This window comes from Microcaecilia unicolor, chromosome 1, assembly GCF_901765095.1.
Source record: "Microcaecilia unicolor chromosome 1, aMicUni1.1, whole genome shotgun sequence".
Lineage (NCBI taxonomy): Eukaryota > Metazoa > Chordata > Amphibia > Gymnophiona > Siphonopidae > Microcaecilia > Microcaecilia unicolor.
The window spans coordinates 635,247,391-635,264,125 of record NC_044031.1 but is presented as its reverse complement, the minus strand read 5'-3'; the positions used below and the strand labels follow the sequence as shown (position 1 = coordinate 635,264,125).

Genomic DNA, 16,735 nt, shown 5'->3' with positions numbered 1-16,735 from the left:
AGCAGAGTGGAGGATCATCGCAGACTTGGCAGGTGGGCGGGCGGGCCTGAGCCAAGATTGGGTGAGCCTGGGCCCACCCAGGCCCACCCGTAGTTACGCCCCTGCCTCAGACTACAAACCTGTTTCTTGGCTTTAGTTTTGTTTGAGGAAGCGGTGAAATGTATTGTGTATGTTTTTAATTGTAATTCACCTTAAGCTTTTCATAAGGTGAAACATCAAATAATGTAAAGTAAAGATACACTATCTGCTTGGGTGATTTTGTTTTCCTAATCATTTTTCTCTACGGGATACATGTGTATTCAATTACACTCCTGTAACATTGACTGATTTGACAGGTCTGCGAAGTGAAACTTGTTTTGTTTCATGAGATTTTCAAAATAAAATGTCAATACAGTTTGGTTAGTTCATTCCTGTTGGTTTTATCATGTGTTAAAGGATACAGTATTAGCCCATGATAATTGCAAACTGGAGTGCAAAAGTGCATTAAAACTATCATGTAGGCAGGAGAAGGCAATTGTTTGCTTCCAGTCCTATCTCTGTGATTTCATAGCACTTGCTTGTCTTCTTAAGTCAGTCACAGGAGAGAAAAAGACCATAAGAATATTTATTTTTTTGATACAAGTTTATATATTGTTTCCTGAGTAAAGTGGTGTGGTAGCCGTGTTAGTCGAATTTTAAAAGTAATAATAGAAATAAAACAAGATATAGAAAAGAAAATAAGATGATACCTTTTTTTATTGGACTAACTTAATAGATTTTTTAATTAGCTTTTGAAGGTAACCCTTCTTCAGATCAGAAATAAGCAAATATTTACAAATTTCAGAATATGTGAATGAAACACAAAAACATTCCGATGACAGTCTAAAAGGAAGAGGGTGGGGTGGGTTAGTTGAGAAACAGGACGAGATGGATGGGTGATGAGCGTGACAAAGCAATATAATTTTATGCTTTATAGTGGGTAGAAAACCCAGATCTTTGTTAAGCCCTGTCCGGTGAGTGTCAAAATAATTCATTGTTTTGACGTCAAAGGTCGTACATTCCTGGATTACTTTAAAATTTCCTTTTAATATTCTCCCCATAAAATCATTGAAGCAGAATTCTGGTTTTCTTAAGTGCTGTCCCACAATGTCCTGGTTGGCATTGTGGTGTTTAATATGATGTCTATGTAAATTGATCCTTATCTTTTGCATCTGGCTTGTTTCTCCAATATAGCACACTTCATCACACTTTTTGCATTGTAACGTGGAGGGGCATTTTCGATATGACATCTAAGTCCAACTTTGGATGTTTTGCACAAAAAGTCAAAAATCTGAATAGCAAAGAAGGTCATTTTCGAAAAAGAAAAACATCTATCTTTTTTTTTTTTAAATACCGTTTCAAACAAGGTTTTGTGCTTTGGATGTTTTGTTTTTTGGTCCATTTTCAAAAAAAATGAATATGCGCAAAATGTAGAGATTCATGCCATTGGGATGTAGGAGGAGCCAGCATTTTTAGTAGACTGGTCCCCCAGACATCCCTGGAGAGCAATGGGGCACCCTAGAGGGCACTTCTGTGCACTTCATAAAAATGTTCCCAGGTACAAACCTCACCTTAGCTCCCTTATCTTGTCCCCTGAGCCCTCCAAAACCCAGCAAAAACCCACTACCCCCCACTGTATACCACTACAGTAGACCTTATGAGTGAAGGAGGCACTACATGTGGGTACAGTAGGGTTTTGGTGACTTTGGGAGGGGTCACAGTTTCTACCATAAGTGTGACAGGTGAGGGAGATAGGGACCCGAGTCCCCCACTCCCATGGGCGTAGTTTGACTGTTTCATTTGGGGGGGGGCAAAGGATGGGGTGGAGCATATTAGCATATTCATTTGCATATATATGCAAATGAATATGCTAATATGTTTCTATCCATCCCCTTCCCCATTCTATCCAGCATCTCCCCCCCTCCCCCTTCCCAGCATCTGTCTCCCATAAAGAACATGTGGATGCAGCACCTCACAAGTTTGAGTGAACGGCGACGGCTGCGCGGGGGAGTGGAAGCAGAGATTTACCAAATGGCTTTGTACCTTCCAGTGGACTAGACAGGAGCGAGGAGCCAGCATTTCCCAGCGGCGAACAGGCGGGTCGGTGAGCGAGCGAGTGGAGGTTGTAAAAGCAGCAAGCAGGCACACTCGTCTCCGTCCGCTTCCCTGCCCTCTCCGAGTTTGTGTCCCGCCTTCCTCTGAGGTCATTTCCTTTCGGGCGGGACGCTGAGAGGGCAGGGAAGCGGACAGAGACGAGCATGCCTGCTTGTTGCTTTTACTCAGTGGTGCCCTGCCCGCCAGTTCGCCGAAGCGACGTCGGATAAGTCACTTGTCGTTTCCCCCCCTCGCCCCCCTAGTCTACGCCCATGCCCACTCCATAGTGCACTTCACTGACCAATACACTATTCCAGGGATCTGCATACTGCTCAAGTAGACCTGACTTTAACATCTGAGACTGTTAAGTCATATTATTATTCACATTTTGGGGGGGGGGGCTGGGAGGTGGTCAGTGACCACTGGGGGGTATTGGGGGGTCATCCCTGATTCCCTCCAGTGGTTGTGTAGGGCACCTTTTTGTGCCTTATTCGTTATAAAAACAGGTCTAGCTCAAAACGTCTTAGTTTTAGTTCTGGATTTGTTTTGTTCCATTATGGCTGAAAAAAGTCTAAGTCTTATGAACACCTGCATCCCGCCCTTAACATGCCCCAACATGCCCCCTTGAGATCTGGATGTACTACAGAAGAACAACGTAGAAAAATGTCTGAAAAATAGGTTTAGAAAATACTGATTTGAATGTTCTTGTGAGAAAAACATCCAAATGCTGCTTTATGCCATTTTTTAGATGTTTTTCTCTTTCGAAAATTAGTCCCATGGTAACATAGTAGATAACGGCAGATAAAGACCTGTATGGTCCATCCAGTCTGCCCAACAAGATAAACTCATAGTATAAGGTATGATTGCAATTATAAGACAGCTCTTTGTTCAGCCAAACGTGACCATTTTACCAAGATCATTATTAATGCCTCAAATCACCCACATAAATTGTTTGAAGTTTTGAACTCTACATCACCAGCAATGATAGATACATATCCGGTATCTTCCCGGTTGCGTCATCATCATAAGATAGCCCTCGTGTAGTGTATCAAAATATCCTCTTTACTTTCAACACTGATGTTCACTATCTTTGTCTTCAGTGCTCATTTCTGACCCTGCTTTGCAACTCCTTACTAAATCTGTATGGTCTTCCTTTCTTCCACTAACCGTCACAGTAGAGAATGACACGGGGACCTGCAGTAACCGCGGGGATGGGGACAGGGAAAGAGCTTGTGGGGATGGGTCAGGGACAGATCCCACAGGGACAGGACGGGGACAGAGTCCACGGTTGACGGGGACAAACTTTTCTACTTTGAAGCCTGTTAATGAACTGCTGCTACTACTACTATTACTTATATCTATAACACTACTAGACGTACGTAGCGCTGTACACTGGACATAAAGAGATAGTCCCTGCTCAAAAGAGCTTAGACTAGGACAGACAAACAGGACAAATAAGGGATAAGGAAGTTACAAAGGTGGGAATGATAAAAAAGGTGCTGAACAATTGAGTAAGGGTTAGGAGTTAAAAGTGACTTCAAAAAAGTGGGCTTTTAGCCTAGATTTGAAGACAGCCAGAGATGGAGCCTGACGTACAGTCTGAGGAAGTCTATTCCAGGCATATAGAATAGACTTCCATGGACTGTTATTTGTGTCTGAGTGATTCAGACAACGATGTTTAGATTTTTTGGAAAAACAAGCAAACATGCTGGCCACATCTAGCAAAATTTGCATGGGGGATCCTGTACATTCCTGCTACCAGCACATCTTCTAAGAAGACTTCTTCTATTGAAGGACTGTGGAAGACGGGAAGGCGGTAGAACTAGAGGACATGAAATGAGGCTGAAGGGGGGCAGACTCACGAAAAATGTCAGGAAGTATTTTTTTCATGGAGAGAGTGGTAGATACTTGTGCCCTCCTGTGGGAGGTGGTGGAGATGAAAACGGTAACAAAATTAAAAAATGAGTAGGATAAACATGAAGGAATGGATCCTCAGAAGCTTAGCAGAGATTAGGTGGCAGCACCAGTGGTTGGGAAGCGGGGCTAGTGCTGGGCAGACTTCTACAGTCTGTGCCCTGAAAATGGCAGGGACAAATCAAGGTCAGGTATACATATAAAGTAGCACATATGAGTTTATCTTGTTGGGCAGACTGGATAGACCGTACAGGTCTTTCATCTACTATGTTGCTATGACTGAATCCTGAGATTGTTGATGGCTTCTTATTCATCCACAGATAAAATTCATAACAGTGCTTCATAGGGCATATTTCTCCTCTCTAGGGCATACATAACGGGTTGTATTTTGTACCCCTGGACATTTTAACAGGGTAGATTAGAATTTCTTGGGGTAGTAGAAAGCAGCTATTGTTGGGGTTGGAAGGGTAGAGGGTGGTGGTGAAGAGGGTTGTAATAGCTGCTCGCTGTTATTATTGTTTTCTATTTGTAATTTATACACAATAGTTGCACAGCAAATTGTTCCTTTTTATACTTTAATAAAAAGATTTAAATATAAAATCATAATTGTTCGAGGCTTCTGCAAATGAGGACAGAGCCCATGAAGATGGGGCGGGGGATGGAGACAGAACCCATGGGGACGGGGACAAACTTTGTCCCCGTGTCATTCTCTGCTTCAAAGTGCTTGAAAAACATTTCACTACCCTTTGTCCCTCCTCCTCACTCCTGAACCCACAGCCTGCTTCTTATCTAATATAATAATTTGCTCCTCCAACATTCCAATGTGTCTCACTGGGATCGTAACCACCTGCTGACATCACTCCTCCAACGTTCTCATCCAACGTTCTCCTCAAACGTTCCAATGTGTGTCACTGGGATTGTAACCACCTGCTGACGTCACTCCTCCAACGTTCTCATCCAACGTTCTCCTCCAACATTCCAATGTGTGTCACTGGGATTGTAACTACCTGCTGACGTCACTCCTCCAACGTTCTCATCCAACGTTCTCCTCAAACGTCTCAATGTGTGTCACTGGGATTGTAACTACCTGCTGACATGACTCCTCCAATGTTCTCCATCCCCCCTCCCTCCCAGTTCCATGGGACCCTGGAACTGGGAGGGAGGGATGGAGGGACAGAGGGAGGGAGACCCTGGAAATGGGAGGGAGGGGGACACTGGAACTCGGAGGGGGGAGGAAGGGAGGGGGGCCTGGAACACAGAGGGAGGTGGAGGGGGCAGGGGAGAGATGCTGCACATGGATGGATGGAGGGGGCAGGGCACAGAGGACGTTGCCTGCATATGGATGAATGCAGGGGAGAGAGCATAATACAGGGGAGAGAGGGGACCCTGAAACTCGGAGGGAAGCAGGGAGGGTACGACCCTGGAACTCGGAAGCAGGGAAGGAGGGAGGGGATGACCCTGGAACTCGGAGGGAGAGAGGGAAGGGGGACGACCCTGGAACTCAGAGGGCAGGAGGGAGGGGGGACCCTGGCACACACTCTCATGCTCACACACACACTCTCTCTCTCACAGACACACTCGCACCCAGTCTCACTCTCTGTCACATACACACACTCGCACATTCACTCTCTCTCTCTCTCTCACACACAGTCACTCTCACACACACTCTCTCAAACATACACACTCCGAGGAAAACCTTGCTAGCGCCCGTTTCATTTCTGTCAGAAATGGGCCTTTTTTCTAGTAGTAACATAGTAGCTGAGAGCAGATAAAGATCTGTACGGTCCATTCAGTCTTCCCAATAATATTATACTTCATATGTATACCTGGTCTTGATTTATCCTTACTCAAATGTTTCTTTAAATGGTAAGGACTGTTCTGTCCTCCGACAGCCTCGCACTAGTTTATAATGTGATCCTAAAATATGTGTAATGCCTTTACTGTTATTCTCAGTTCCAAGGACTATCATTGCTGCAGTTTCTCACTGCAAAAAATACATGAGCAATGCACTGTGGGTAATGTAGTTCACAGGCAGTGCAACCACACTTGTTTGGCTGTGTAAGAACTGTTACCACTGGTTGTGAGGCTGCCCAGACCTTCTCTCTCTCTCTCTCTCTCTCTCTCTCTCTCTCTCTCTCTCTGCCAAGCTTGGCTCTTTTGTCTTCCTGTTCAGTCTTACTATCTGTCCTCAGAGGTCAGCCAGGTATGATCTTTCCCTCCTATCTCTAGGACTACCCCTTGCTACCCGATGGCAGGCTCTGTTCCCATTGGCCTCTATCTGCTCCTCCCTGAGCCTGTGGAAAGCCGCAATACCTCTTTGTCCTTTCAGCCACGAGGCATTCCAACACCATCTAGCCAGGGACATGGAGCTAACACCATCTTCTCCAGACAGCTCTGTCCTGCTGAGAACTCCCTGTAAAGAACCTGGTTTTTTACCCTGAGAATATCTCCTTCCAAATGAGATATCGCACATTCCAGTCACCCAGCTTTGGACTATTTCTACCTGTTCAACTACCTTCCCCTCCCCCTGCAATACAACTACCTCTCTTCAGATCTCCACCTCCCACAGCCTCCAGATTAAGAAGTCTCTGTATCCTGAACATCTATCTGTGAGTAAATTATCTGTGATTTGCTGATTGATCCGGTCCTTCGACGTTGGCATCGGCTTCAGTACCAAGGTCGGTGGCTTCGACGTTGAGGGATGCATCGACTTCAAGAGCACATGTAATGGCTGCCGAACGACCACATCGCGCTGGGAGCAGTGAGGCATCGAGTGGGTCTCCACCTGTCTCGAGGCCTACTGCTATGCAGGCCCCCCGGGACCGACCTTCGTCAGACCCAGCCCCGAGGAGGCATAAGGATTCCACGTCCTCTTTGGTACCGAGGAGTCTCGATGATGGGTGTCGAGCAAAGGCTAAGAAGCATCGTCATTGATCTTCCATGCGCGGTACCGAGAGCTCCGGAGAGCCGAGGGATTCGGCACCCGAGAAGCATCGGCGCCGAAAGGACCGCTCACCTCTATACAGGAGTTGCCGATGCGTCAGTCTTCTGGCAGCCTGGTACCGTCTCTCGAGCCCCCACAGATTCTGCCACTGGCCCCTGCACCGGCCCCACAGCCTTTTCCGATGGCGGCTCTCGATGAGCGCATCAGGGCCCTTCTTCCAGAGCTTCTGGAAGTATTGCTACGCCAGTCTATTTCGATGCCAGGGGTGCTTGCGCCTTCTGCACCGACTGTTGAAGAGGCATCTGGTCCTTCGCCTATGGTGAGGTCCCCGACATCGGTGCCGCTTGCGGCATCGGCGTCAGCTGCCACCCGGGTCGACTCTCCTTCAACGTCGGTGGAGGAATCTTCGCTGCAGTCCAGGCAGGAGTCGACATCTCGACATTCCCCTCGAGGTCGTCGTTTCTCGACGTCGAGACAGGCTCGTGTTCGGGCTGCTGTTAGAGAGCTTTTTTTTTTTTAAACTCTTTATTTATAGCTTTTAACAAGCATAATTCATTTTTATGAGTGTCAATACACAAAAAGAAAAAGTAATTCACATGTAACGTTACATCTAATGTTGAAATTTTCTTCTTACTATCATCCACAATATTACACTAATTAGTGATCCTCTTCTTCTGGAGTTGTCCTCCGAAGAACCGTGGAGATTGGAGTGTTTTCCGACCCTCATCATCCAGAACGAGGGGTCGCTTCTACATCCCAACCTCCAGTCTCTGGCTCTCACAGCCTGGATGTTGAGAGCTTAGAAGTTGCCTCCTTGGGTCTTTCAGAGGGTGTCTCCCGGGTCTTGCTTGCTTCCAGAAAAGATTCCACGAAAAAGTGTTATTCTTTCAAATGGAGGAGGTTTACCATCTGGTTTGACAGCAAGGCCCTAGATCCTTTTTCTTGTCCTACACGGACCTTGCTTGAATACCTTCTACACTTATCAGAGTCTGGTCTTAAAACTAACTCCGTAAGAGTTCACCTTAGTGCAATTAGTGCTTATCATCAACGTGTATGGTAAGCCTATCTCTGGACAGCCTTTAGTTGTTCGCTTCATGAGAGGTTTGCTTTTGTCAAAGCCCCCTGTTAAACCTCCACCAGTGTCATGGGATCTCAACGTCATTCTCACCCAGCTGATGAAAGCTCCTTTTGAGCCACTGAATTCCTGCCATCTGAAGTACTTGATCTGGAAGGTCATTTTCTTGGTGGCTGTTACTTCAGCTCGTAGAGTCAGTGAGCTCCAAGCCTTGGTAGTGCATGCACCTTATATCAAGTTTCACTCACTCTAAGTTCTTGCCTAAGGTGATGTCGGAGTTTCATCTGAACCAGTCAATTGTCTTGCCAACATTCTTTCCCCGTTCTCATACCCGCCCTGGTGAAGGCAAGTTGCACACCTTGGATTGTAAGAGAGCATTGGCCTTTTACGTGGAGCAGACAAAGCCCTACAGACAGTCCGCCCAGTTGTTTGTTTCTTTTGATCCCAACAGGAGGGGAGTCGCCATCAGAAAACGCACAATTTCTAATTGGCTAGCAGACTGCATATTTGTTGCATTTGTATTCCACATTTTCCCACCTATTTGCAGGCTCAATGTGGCTTACATTATGCCGTAGTGGCGATCACCATTTCCGGGATGAGAAATACAAAGTGGTATTGCATTAGGGTTCATAGTAAAGTATAGAGTAAATTAGACAGTCAAATATCAGGAGTTCATTTCGGCATGAGGAATAAAGTGGTAGTGCTTTAACGTCCTTTACTTATGCCCAGGCTGGGCTAACTCTAGTGGGCCATGACACGGCTTATAATGTCAGAGCCATGGCTGCATCAGTGGCTCACTTGGTCAGCTTCTACTGATGAAATTTGCAAGGCTGCAACGTGGTCATCAGTCCACATATTCAGATCTCACTACTGCCTTCAGCAGGATACCCGACTCGACAGTCGGTTTGGGCAGTCGGTGCTGCAGAATCTGTCGGGGTTTAGAATCCAAATCCACCCTCCTAGGCTCATTTCTGTTCTGTTCCAGGCTGCACTCTCACTTAGTTGTGTTTCTTTTCAGGTCAATGTCTGTTATGTCCAGTCCTTGTCGTTACGAGGCCCAATTGACCAATGTTCATTGTTTTGAGTGAGCCTGGGTGCTAGGGATACCCCAATCGTGAGAACAAGCAGCCTGCTTGTCCTCGGAGAAAGTGAAGATACATATCTGTAGCAGGTATTCTCCGAGGACAGCAGGCTGATTGTTCTCACAAACCCACCCACCTCCCCTTTCGAGTTGTTCTAGTTCTTTGGTTGCTTTTTATTAAACTGAGGATTGCACGCTCGTGTCGTGGGCGGGAAGCCGTTCACGCATGCGCGGTGCACTCTGCCCGCACACCGGAGCGTTCTCTAAAGATTTTAATTTTGCTTGCAAAATTTTGCCGGTTTCCTGGGCCGCCATGGACGTCGACTCAGTCGTGAGAACAATCAGCCTGCTGTCCTTGGAGAATACCTGCTACAGGTATGTATCTTCACTTTATGTGTGGAGCATGCAGTATTTTCTCTTGCACTAATCTTTATTTTTGTTTGAGGATCTGTCCAATATTCCCCTTGTATAGTTGGTTGACACCATTGACAGGAATTACATGGACCATGAGTAGCCCCTTCTTGATGATAAGATTTACCACTCTTATATTTCAATTCGCCTATATTTGGCCCTCGTTTGCATGCCACCATTGGATGATCTTGGAAGCAGTCCTTGCAATTGTAAAACATGCCAGTGTTTTTGAATGGACTCCGTGATTTGATGAAATATCTCAGAATATGGAACAAAGATTGAATTAAAAAGAAGAATATTGGATGTATAAGTTGAACTCAGTCGAACCTCAAGGGTTAAACAAGGAAATTGAATGGATGATGTTAGTATGATCAAGATTTCGGATCGGAAATTGGATTAGATCACGTGACCGGGTTCTTAAAAAAGTGTTCAAAAAACGCCACGGCCATTTTTATAGGTGCAGCAGGATGGAAAGTCAGCATCAAAAGAGTTAAGGTATGTGGACAATGGAGGAACATTATTCAAGATAAATATATAGACATAATTTTGAACAGTCTGAATAAGATTTAATGAATGGATATTTTGTATTTGTTGGGGAAGCCTTGAAACAGCTAGGCGAAGCACGTGTCGGCACTTTAATCCCCCACTTATCAGTCAACATAAGAGTGTACAGATTCTTCAGTGAAATAAAAAAGATAAGTACGGACAAAAATGTATTTAAAAAGTCACACTTGAAAAAGATATAAAAAGAAAATAAGAAAAAATTATATTATGGAACGATGAAGAACTGGGTGTGTCACCTGCTTCCTATACAGATAAGAGACTTGTCTCTTAAGGAAGTACACCTCTGATGGGCCTCACCAATGACTTCTAGAGGGGCATCAACATCTCCTTTCTTCTGAGAAACAGGAACAGCTTCTACTGAGAGAAAGCCGGATGTCAGTCCCAAGTTTAGGGAGTAGTTCTATTCTACAGTTCTGGTTTTAATCACACTGTGGATGGGGATCCCCACAGGACATGGACACATCTGAATGCAACCACTATCCCGGGACGAGCTAAGTAGCAGTACTTGTCCTTTAGATTTTGAACAGCTGTTGCATGTAATTGACATATGAAGCATAAGTCCCATACTTTGTGCAGTAGAAAATAGGTAGGGAGGTGGTGTGCAGTGATGCTTTAAAGGGGCTATGGCAGCATGTACTGCAAGTGAGTCCTGTGGACGTAACCCCCTCCACTGAGCACTATCAGCATATTTAAAAATTATAAAAAAAAGTATTGGTGTTTCACAGTGCACTATTTTAAGTTTGATAGGTTTCTTGAGATATTACTTAGAAACAAGTTGATAGAAACCGGACTACATTTAGTCGCCCCGGAAAAGTGTACTAATTAAATTTTAACTGCCAGACCCTCAACCATTCTTCTAAGGTTCGGAGATCCCTTCTCATTGTTTCTACTCCCTCCAGGGTATCCATTCTATTGGCTATCTTCATGTCATCCACAAAAAAGGCAAACCTTTCCAACCCTTCAGCAATATCTCCCACAAATATATTAAACAGAATCGTCCCCAGCTCCAACCCCTGAGGAACTCCACTGCTCACATTCCTTTCCTCCGAGTGGATTCCATTTACCACCAACCTCTGCCACCTGTCGGTCAACCAGTTTCCTATCCAGTTCACTTATGGTCCTAAGTTCAACCCTTGCAGCTTATTCATGAGTCTTCTGTGGGGGACTGTATCAAAGGCTTTGCTGAAATCCAAGTAGATTACATCTAGCGCACATCCTTTAGTTCTTTGGTCACCCAGTCAACAAAGTGAATAAGATTCGTTTGGCAGGATTTTCCTTTGGTAAAGCCCTGTTACCTTGGGTCCTGTAACCAGCTGGCTTCTAGAAAGTTAACTATCCTTTCTTTCAGCAGCGACCATTATTTTGCCTATTCTGGAGAAGGCTCGCTTGCGGGTAAGTAGTAGTAGTCTTTTGGAGAGGATGTGATTAGTGATAATCCTTGGGAGGACCTTAGTGTTCTTGGAGGTGTGTAGAGGATCATCCTATTCTTCAGGAACTCGGGGCCATTTCCTTTCCAGGTCTTGAAGATCAGACATAGAGTTTTAAATTTAGCCCTGTATTGTACTGGTAGCCAATGAAGTTTTTGCAAAAATGGTGTGATGTGGTCACATCGCTTGCAACCTTATTAGTCTTGCTGTAGCATTCTAAATCAATTGGAGCTGGTGCAGGCCCTTTGTAGTCAGACCATTGTAGAGTGCATTATAGTAATCCAGTCTTGATGTTATCATGGTATGCACAACTGGGATAAAGAGGCAGCGTAGCTGTTGCAAATAGTAGAAGCAGCTACTGAAGGTTGCTTGGATTTGGGGAATCAGAGTTAGAGTTGAATCTAACTGTATTACAAGGTTCCTAACTTGTGATTTGAGGGGGAGTTTGTACTTCCCAAAAGAGATTTTGATATCAGGTATGTATCCACTTGTGTTAGGGACCCAGAGAAGCTTGGTTTAGTTGGGTTCAGGCAACGTTTGTTGTGTTTAGCCCATTCTTGAATTGATGTTAGACAGGTAATCAGTTTATTAAGGGCTGTAGGTAAGTCAGCTTCAATGGGTATGAGTAGCTGCACATTATCCACATAGATGTAGAACTGAATATCCATTGACTGAATCAGTTCAGCTAGTGGCTTCAGGTGGATATTGAACAGAATAGTTGACAGTATCAATCATTGTGGTGCTCACAGGTCCATGGTAGCAATGAGTTGCTGCCAAACATTATGGAATGTTGGCTGTCTGATAGATAGGATCTGAACCAAGCAAGTACTGATCCATTGATATCTGTTTGTGTCAGTCATGCTAGCATGATATCATGATCCATAGTGTCAAAAGCTGCTGAGAAATCTAGCAGTACTAACACCGAGGTGGATCCCCTGTCTCGATTTCTGTGAAGATCATCTAGTAGGGATACGAGGACTGTTTGTTCCATAACCGGGTCTGAATCCAGATTGACATGGATCTAGCCAGTTTCTCTCTTCTAGCCAATCACTGAGTTGAGCACAGTGTTTATTCTGTACATTTCTCTAGAAATGGGATGTTGGATACTGGCTCGTAACTTTCAAGTTTGTGCTGGTCAAGGTTGTTTTGCTTCAGCAAAGGGTGAACCTCTGCCTTTTTTAATGCTGTTGGTAGTTGCCCATTAGAAAGAGAGGAGTTCACAATTTTTGTGGCACCTTCTATGAGGCCCATACTTGCCTGCTGTACTACCTTTGATGGACAGGAGTCAAGTCTTTAAAAGTGGACTAACACGGCTAACATACCACTTTACTATGTAAACCAGGCCAACTGTATCAGAGGGGGGAACCCCTGAAGTTGGCTGTGTCATTGGAGAAAGACTCTCTCTCTGCTTCTGTTTCCCCCCCACCCCCCACCTGCCCAGTATGATATGATGATTCCAGTGGCTAAAGAGCTGAGCTACTATATGTGATGACTCTGTACTTATAATGTTGATACAATCACTTTACAAATAGTGCAAGTAATTTTAAATTCTGCTAAAATTAAAAAAGGAGGAAAAAGACTTCAGAGGCTCAAGTCACGTCTCAGTATAACTTTGGACTAATGACAGCGCAAATGTCTTTACTAGTCCTAAAATACCTCCTCAAAATTGTTATCTTCTTTCAAACTATTAATACATTTATTCATTTCTTTTTTCATTTGTCATAACAATTTTCATTTTGTCATGCTAGAGCGGGTACTTATCTGATTATACATGCTGATACGCTCTACAGAGTGTCACCATTTCACAAAAGGTTTCATCAGGAGCATCTCAGAAATACAGCAATCACAGTACCCTTTGTAATACAAGTGTAGACTTTTCCTGCTGAGCAGCCAGTGCAGAGAACTGAGTTAGGAATCAGAACTAGGGATGAGAGCTATGGTATTGTACCCGGAGTGAAAGGAGACAGAATTTGGTATCTGAATCATGAAAGAATGTGGGGAGCTGAACTAGGAAGGAAACACATATTGTCTGTGGGGCAATGAATCCATTGTTCCCTTACCCCCCATATAATACTTATGCTCTCCTGTCACCTTTTCCTGCTGCTGCCATGATAATTCTTTGGGTCATGTAAACCAATTCTCACATCAGCCCTGATGCTTGGAGTGGCAGTTTTGCTAGTGAGGCTTGTTACCTATGGTAAGGATATCAAGGCTAATGTTAACAGGTAAGACGTTATGACTTTAATAATGATGATAGTGGCTGTGATGGTTATGATGGTATCAGGGCAAAATGTTGATTTGAATGATAACGGTGGTAGTTGGGATGATAGTGAAAATGTTAGTACTGTGAAAGGTGGTGATAACAGTGCTGATACTGGTGTTTGGTTTATATTAATGGTAGTACTGATGACCACTTTGATAGCTGTGGAAAGTTGATGGGTTCAATGGTCATCTGTATGATAGAAATTGTGCTGATGATGAAAAAATGGGGGTAAGCATGGTGGCACATTTTCATGGTTCATACCTTTTTATTTGTAGCTTAAGGTAGGTAGTTTCCTGACCTCAGAGGACTCACAGTTTAAGCTTGTACCTGAAGCAATGGAAGGTTAAGTAACTTCCTAAGATCACAGGGAGCCACAGCAGGATTTGAAGTGGGCTTCTCTGGTTCTTAGCCCACTGATCTGACCATTAGTCTACTCCTCTGTTCCAATGATGAAATGAAGAAGAAAAAAGAAAAGACACAATGATAGCGACATTACTTACATTAACAATAACCCTGACCATAATGTTCTCTTTCCTTTAACAGTCAATTGCCATCCTGCAAAATGAATTCACACCAGAGATGAACTTCAATCTTGCGGCCCTGCCAATGCATAATGTAGCCAATCAGTACAGACCAGAAGCCAACTCTCCATCTGAGCCAGCAGAAACCTATGAAGAAATTGATCAAAAAAGACCTGAAGTTAACCAATCAGCAAAAGAAGTCCCAGTGTACATTGACACTGAGCCATGCAGACCTCAAGTCACCCCATATTCTCTGGCACTACCGACAACTGATAATAATACAAAACAGGATCCCTAAGAGATAAGGAAGGCAAGGGAGAGAAAAGAAGCAGAATATTCAAATTTATGGTTTATTGTATTTGATATACTGCCTTTCCTAGTATATATAGCAAAGCAGTTTATAACAACTATATTCTGTACATAGAAAGGGAATCAACAAAATCAACACTTACTGATTTTTATCAAAGGAAACTAAAGGATGTTAGACAATATCCCCCAAAGTCTATAAAAGTTGCTAAAAACTGTGCCCATACAATTTAATTGAATAACAAGTCATTTAGCGCCAATAATTGAGGTCTTAACAAGCAATTATTGGTGCTAATTGGATTTAATTAAAATTTATGCATGTAATTTTACATGCAGGATCTGTGTATAAATTTTACATGCAAGTCCAAAAAGGGGGTGCAGCCATGTGAGGGTCAGGGGCATGTCCACAATTTATTTGCGTTGTTATAGAATAATGGGGACCCACCCAAATTTAGATGTGAAGATTTACAACAAGGTTTCATTGGTATTAATGGTCACGCCTAAATGTAGTTGTGGTTCCCGATGCTAAGTTCTATTCTATAAAGAGTGCCTAACTTTAAGCACTTTTTGCGCCATTTTTTTTAGGTACTATTTATAGAATTTAGCTTTATAGGAGTTTTCCTACATATACTGTCAAGGTAGCATTATTGTCTATTATCCCGGTAGAAAAACCTACACATATATCCTATAGTGCTGTTTTACATTCATCATGCCCTGATCTTATGCTCCCTGAGAACATTTTTAAATTGTTCAACATTTTGTTGGCAATTGCTTCACATTTAATTCAATTCTACACTTCACTTTACTGAATGGTGGTCTTACCTTTATTCGATCAAGGAATATGAAACAGCACATGTAACTCACTATAATGCAATTTCACAATCAAGAACCAATGTTAACGTAATAATACTGTCTTTCTAACAACTATTCGCTTATGTACACAGTGATAAAAGTTTAAGTTTATGTTTATCCTGTTACTTTTACTGTAATTCCTTAATGCTGGGTGATATTGAGGGGCATAATCGAAAGGGGTGCCCAAGTTTTCCTGAGGACGTCCTTGCAGGACGTCCCGGCGAAGGGGTGGGGGAAACCTGTATTATCGAAACAAGATGGGCGTCCATCTTTCGTTTTAATAATATGGTCAGGGACACCCAAATCGCAAAATTTAGGTCGACCTTAGAGATGGTTGTCCTTAGAGATGGTCATCCCCGATTTTCGCCGATAAAGGAAACCGAGGACACCCATCTCGGAAACGACCAAATCCAAGCCATTTGTACACATAGAAAGGAATTCAATAAATGGTGCTGAAAATTTGGCACTGAAAAAATTGAGTGCTAAGCACTTTTCTATAAAGGGAGCATGTCATTAATAGAATACCGTTTGACACGGATTCAGCACCTAACTTTTGGGTACCATACTTAACGCCTGCATGTGTAAATGCCAACACCCAACCTAGATGCGCTTCAGGCAAATTCCATTATTCCGCATGAAACCTTTTAGAATGCCCCAGCATACCCCTGGTCACACCCCCTTTTCAGATACATGCGAATGAAGTTAGGCACTGTGCTTTATAGAATTAGTGCACAGTGAGATGCACGCGCAGATGTTTTATGACTGCCAATTATTGATGTTTCCAAACTTATTAGTCAATGTATTTGCGCCTGCATCTCTGATGCATGCAGAAAGTTGGGTGCACAAATTTGGACATGATGTATACAATCCAGGGGTTATGTGTAGAATATAATACTTTATATTCATATGTCTGGCATTTATGTGTGAGCATATTACAGCAGCTCTCTGTCTGGCCTAAGTGCTCACGCCTAAGTACATATATGTGTGTGCATATACCCTCTTCCATTAGTATTATATAAAGTAAAGTAGGCACCTATTTTCCTTTATAGAATAGGCTCTTCATAGGTGCTTGTCTAGGTGCACTTTATAGATATGCCCCCTATGTACTGATTAATATACTGTGCGGTTCTTTTAGTGCCACAGTAACTAAAAATCAAAAAGACATTTGGTAGGCATTGGAATGGCAGCTGAAAGAAGTAAGGACATCCAAATAATGATCTTCAGCAACAAATTCATGTCTATTCCCAAAGCAGCTGTTATCCTTT

The 16,735-nt window shown here is 43.5% G+C and overlaps 1 protein-coding gene across 1 annotated transcript in view; it reads left to right on the top strand.

The window, feature by feature from the left end:
• LOC115460501 (membrane-spanning 4-domains subfamily A member 4A-like) overlaps positions 1–14,889 on the top strand; it is a 100,032-nt gene extending 85,143 nt beyond the window's left edge. The window contains exon 8 of the mRNA XM_030190265.1: positions 14,335–14,889. Coding sequence (XP_030046125.1) covers positions 14,335–14,610 — 276 coding nt within the window. The 3' untranslated portion in view covers positions 14,611–14,889. The remainder of the gene's footprint in view (positions 1–14,334) is intronic.
• The last annotated feature ends 1,846 nt before the right edge of the window (positions 14,890–16,735 follow it).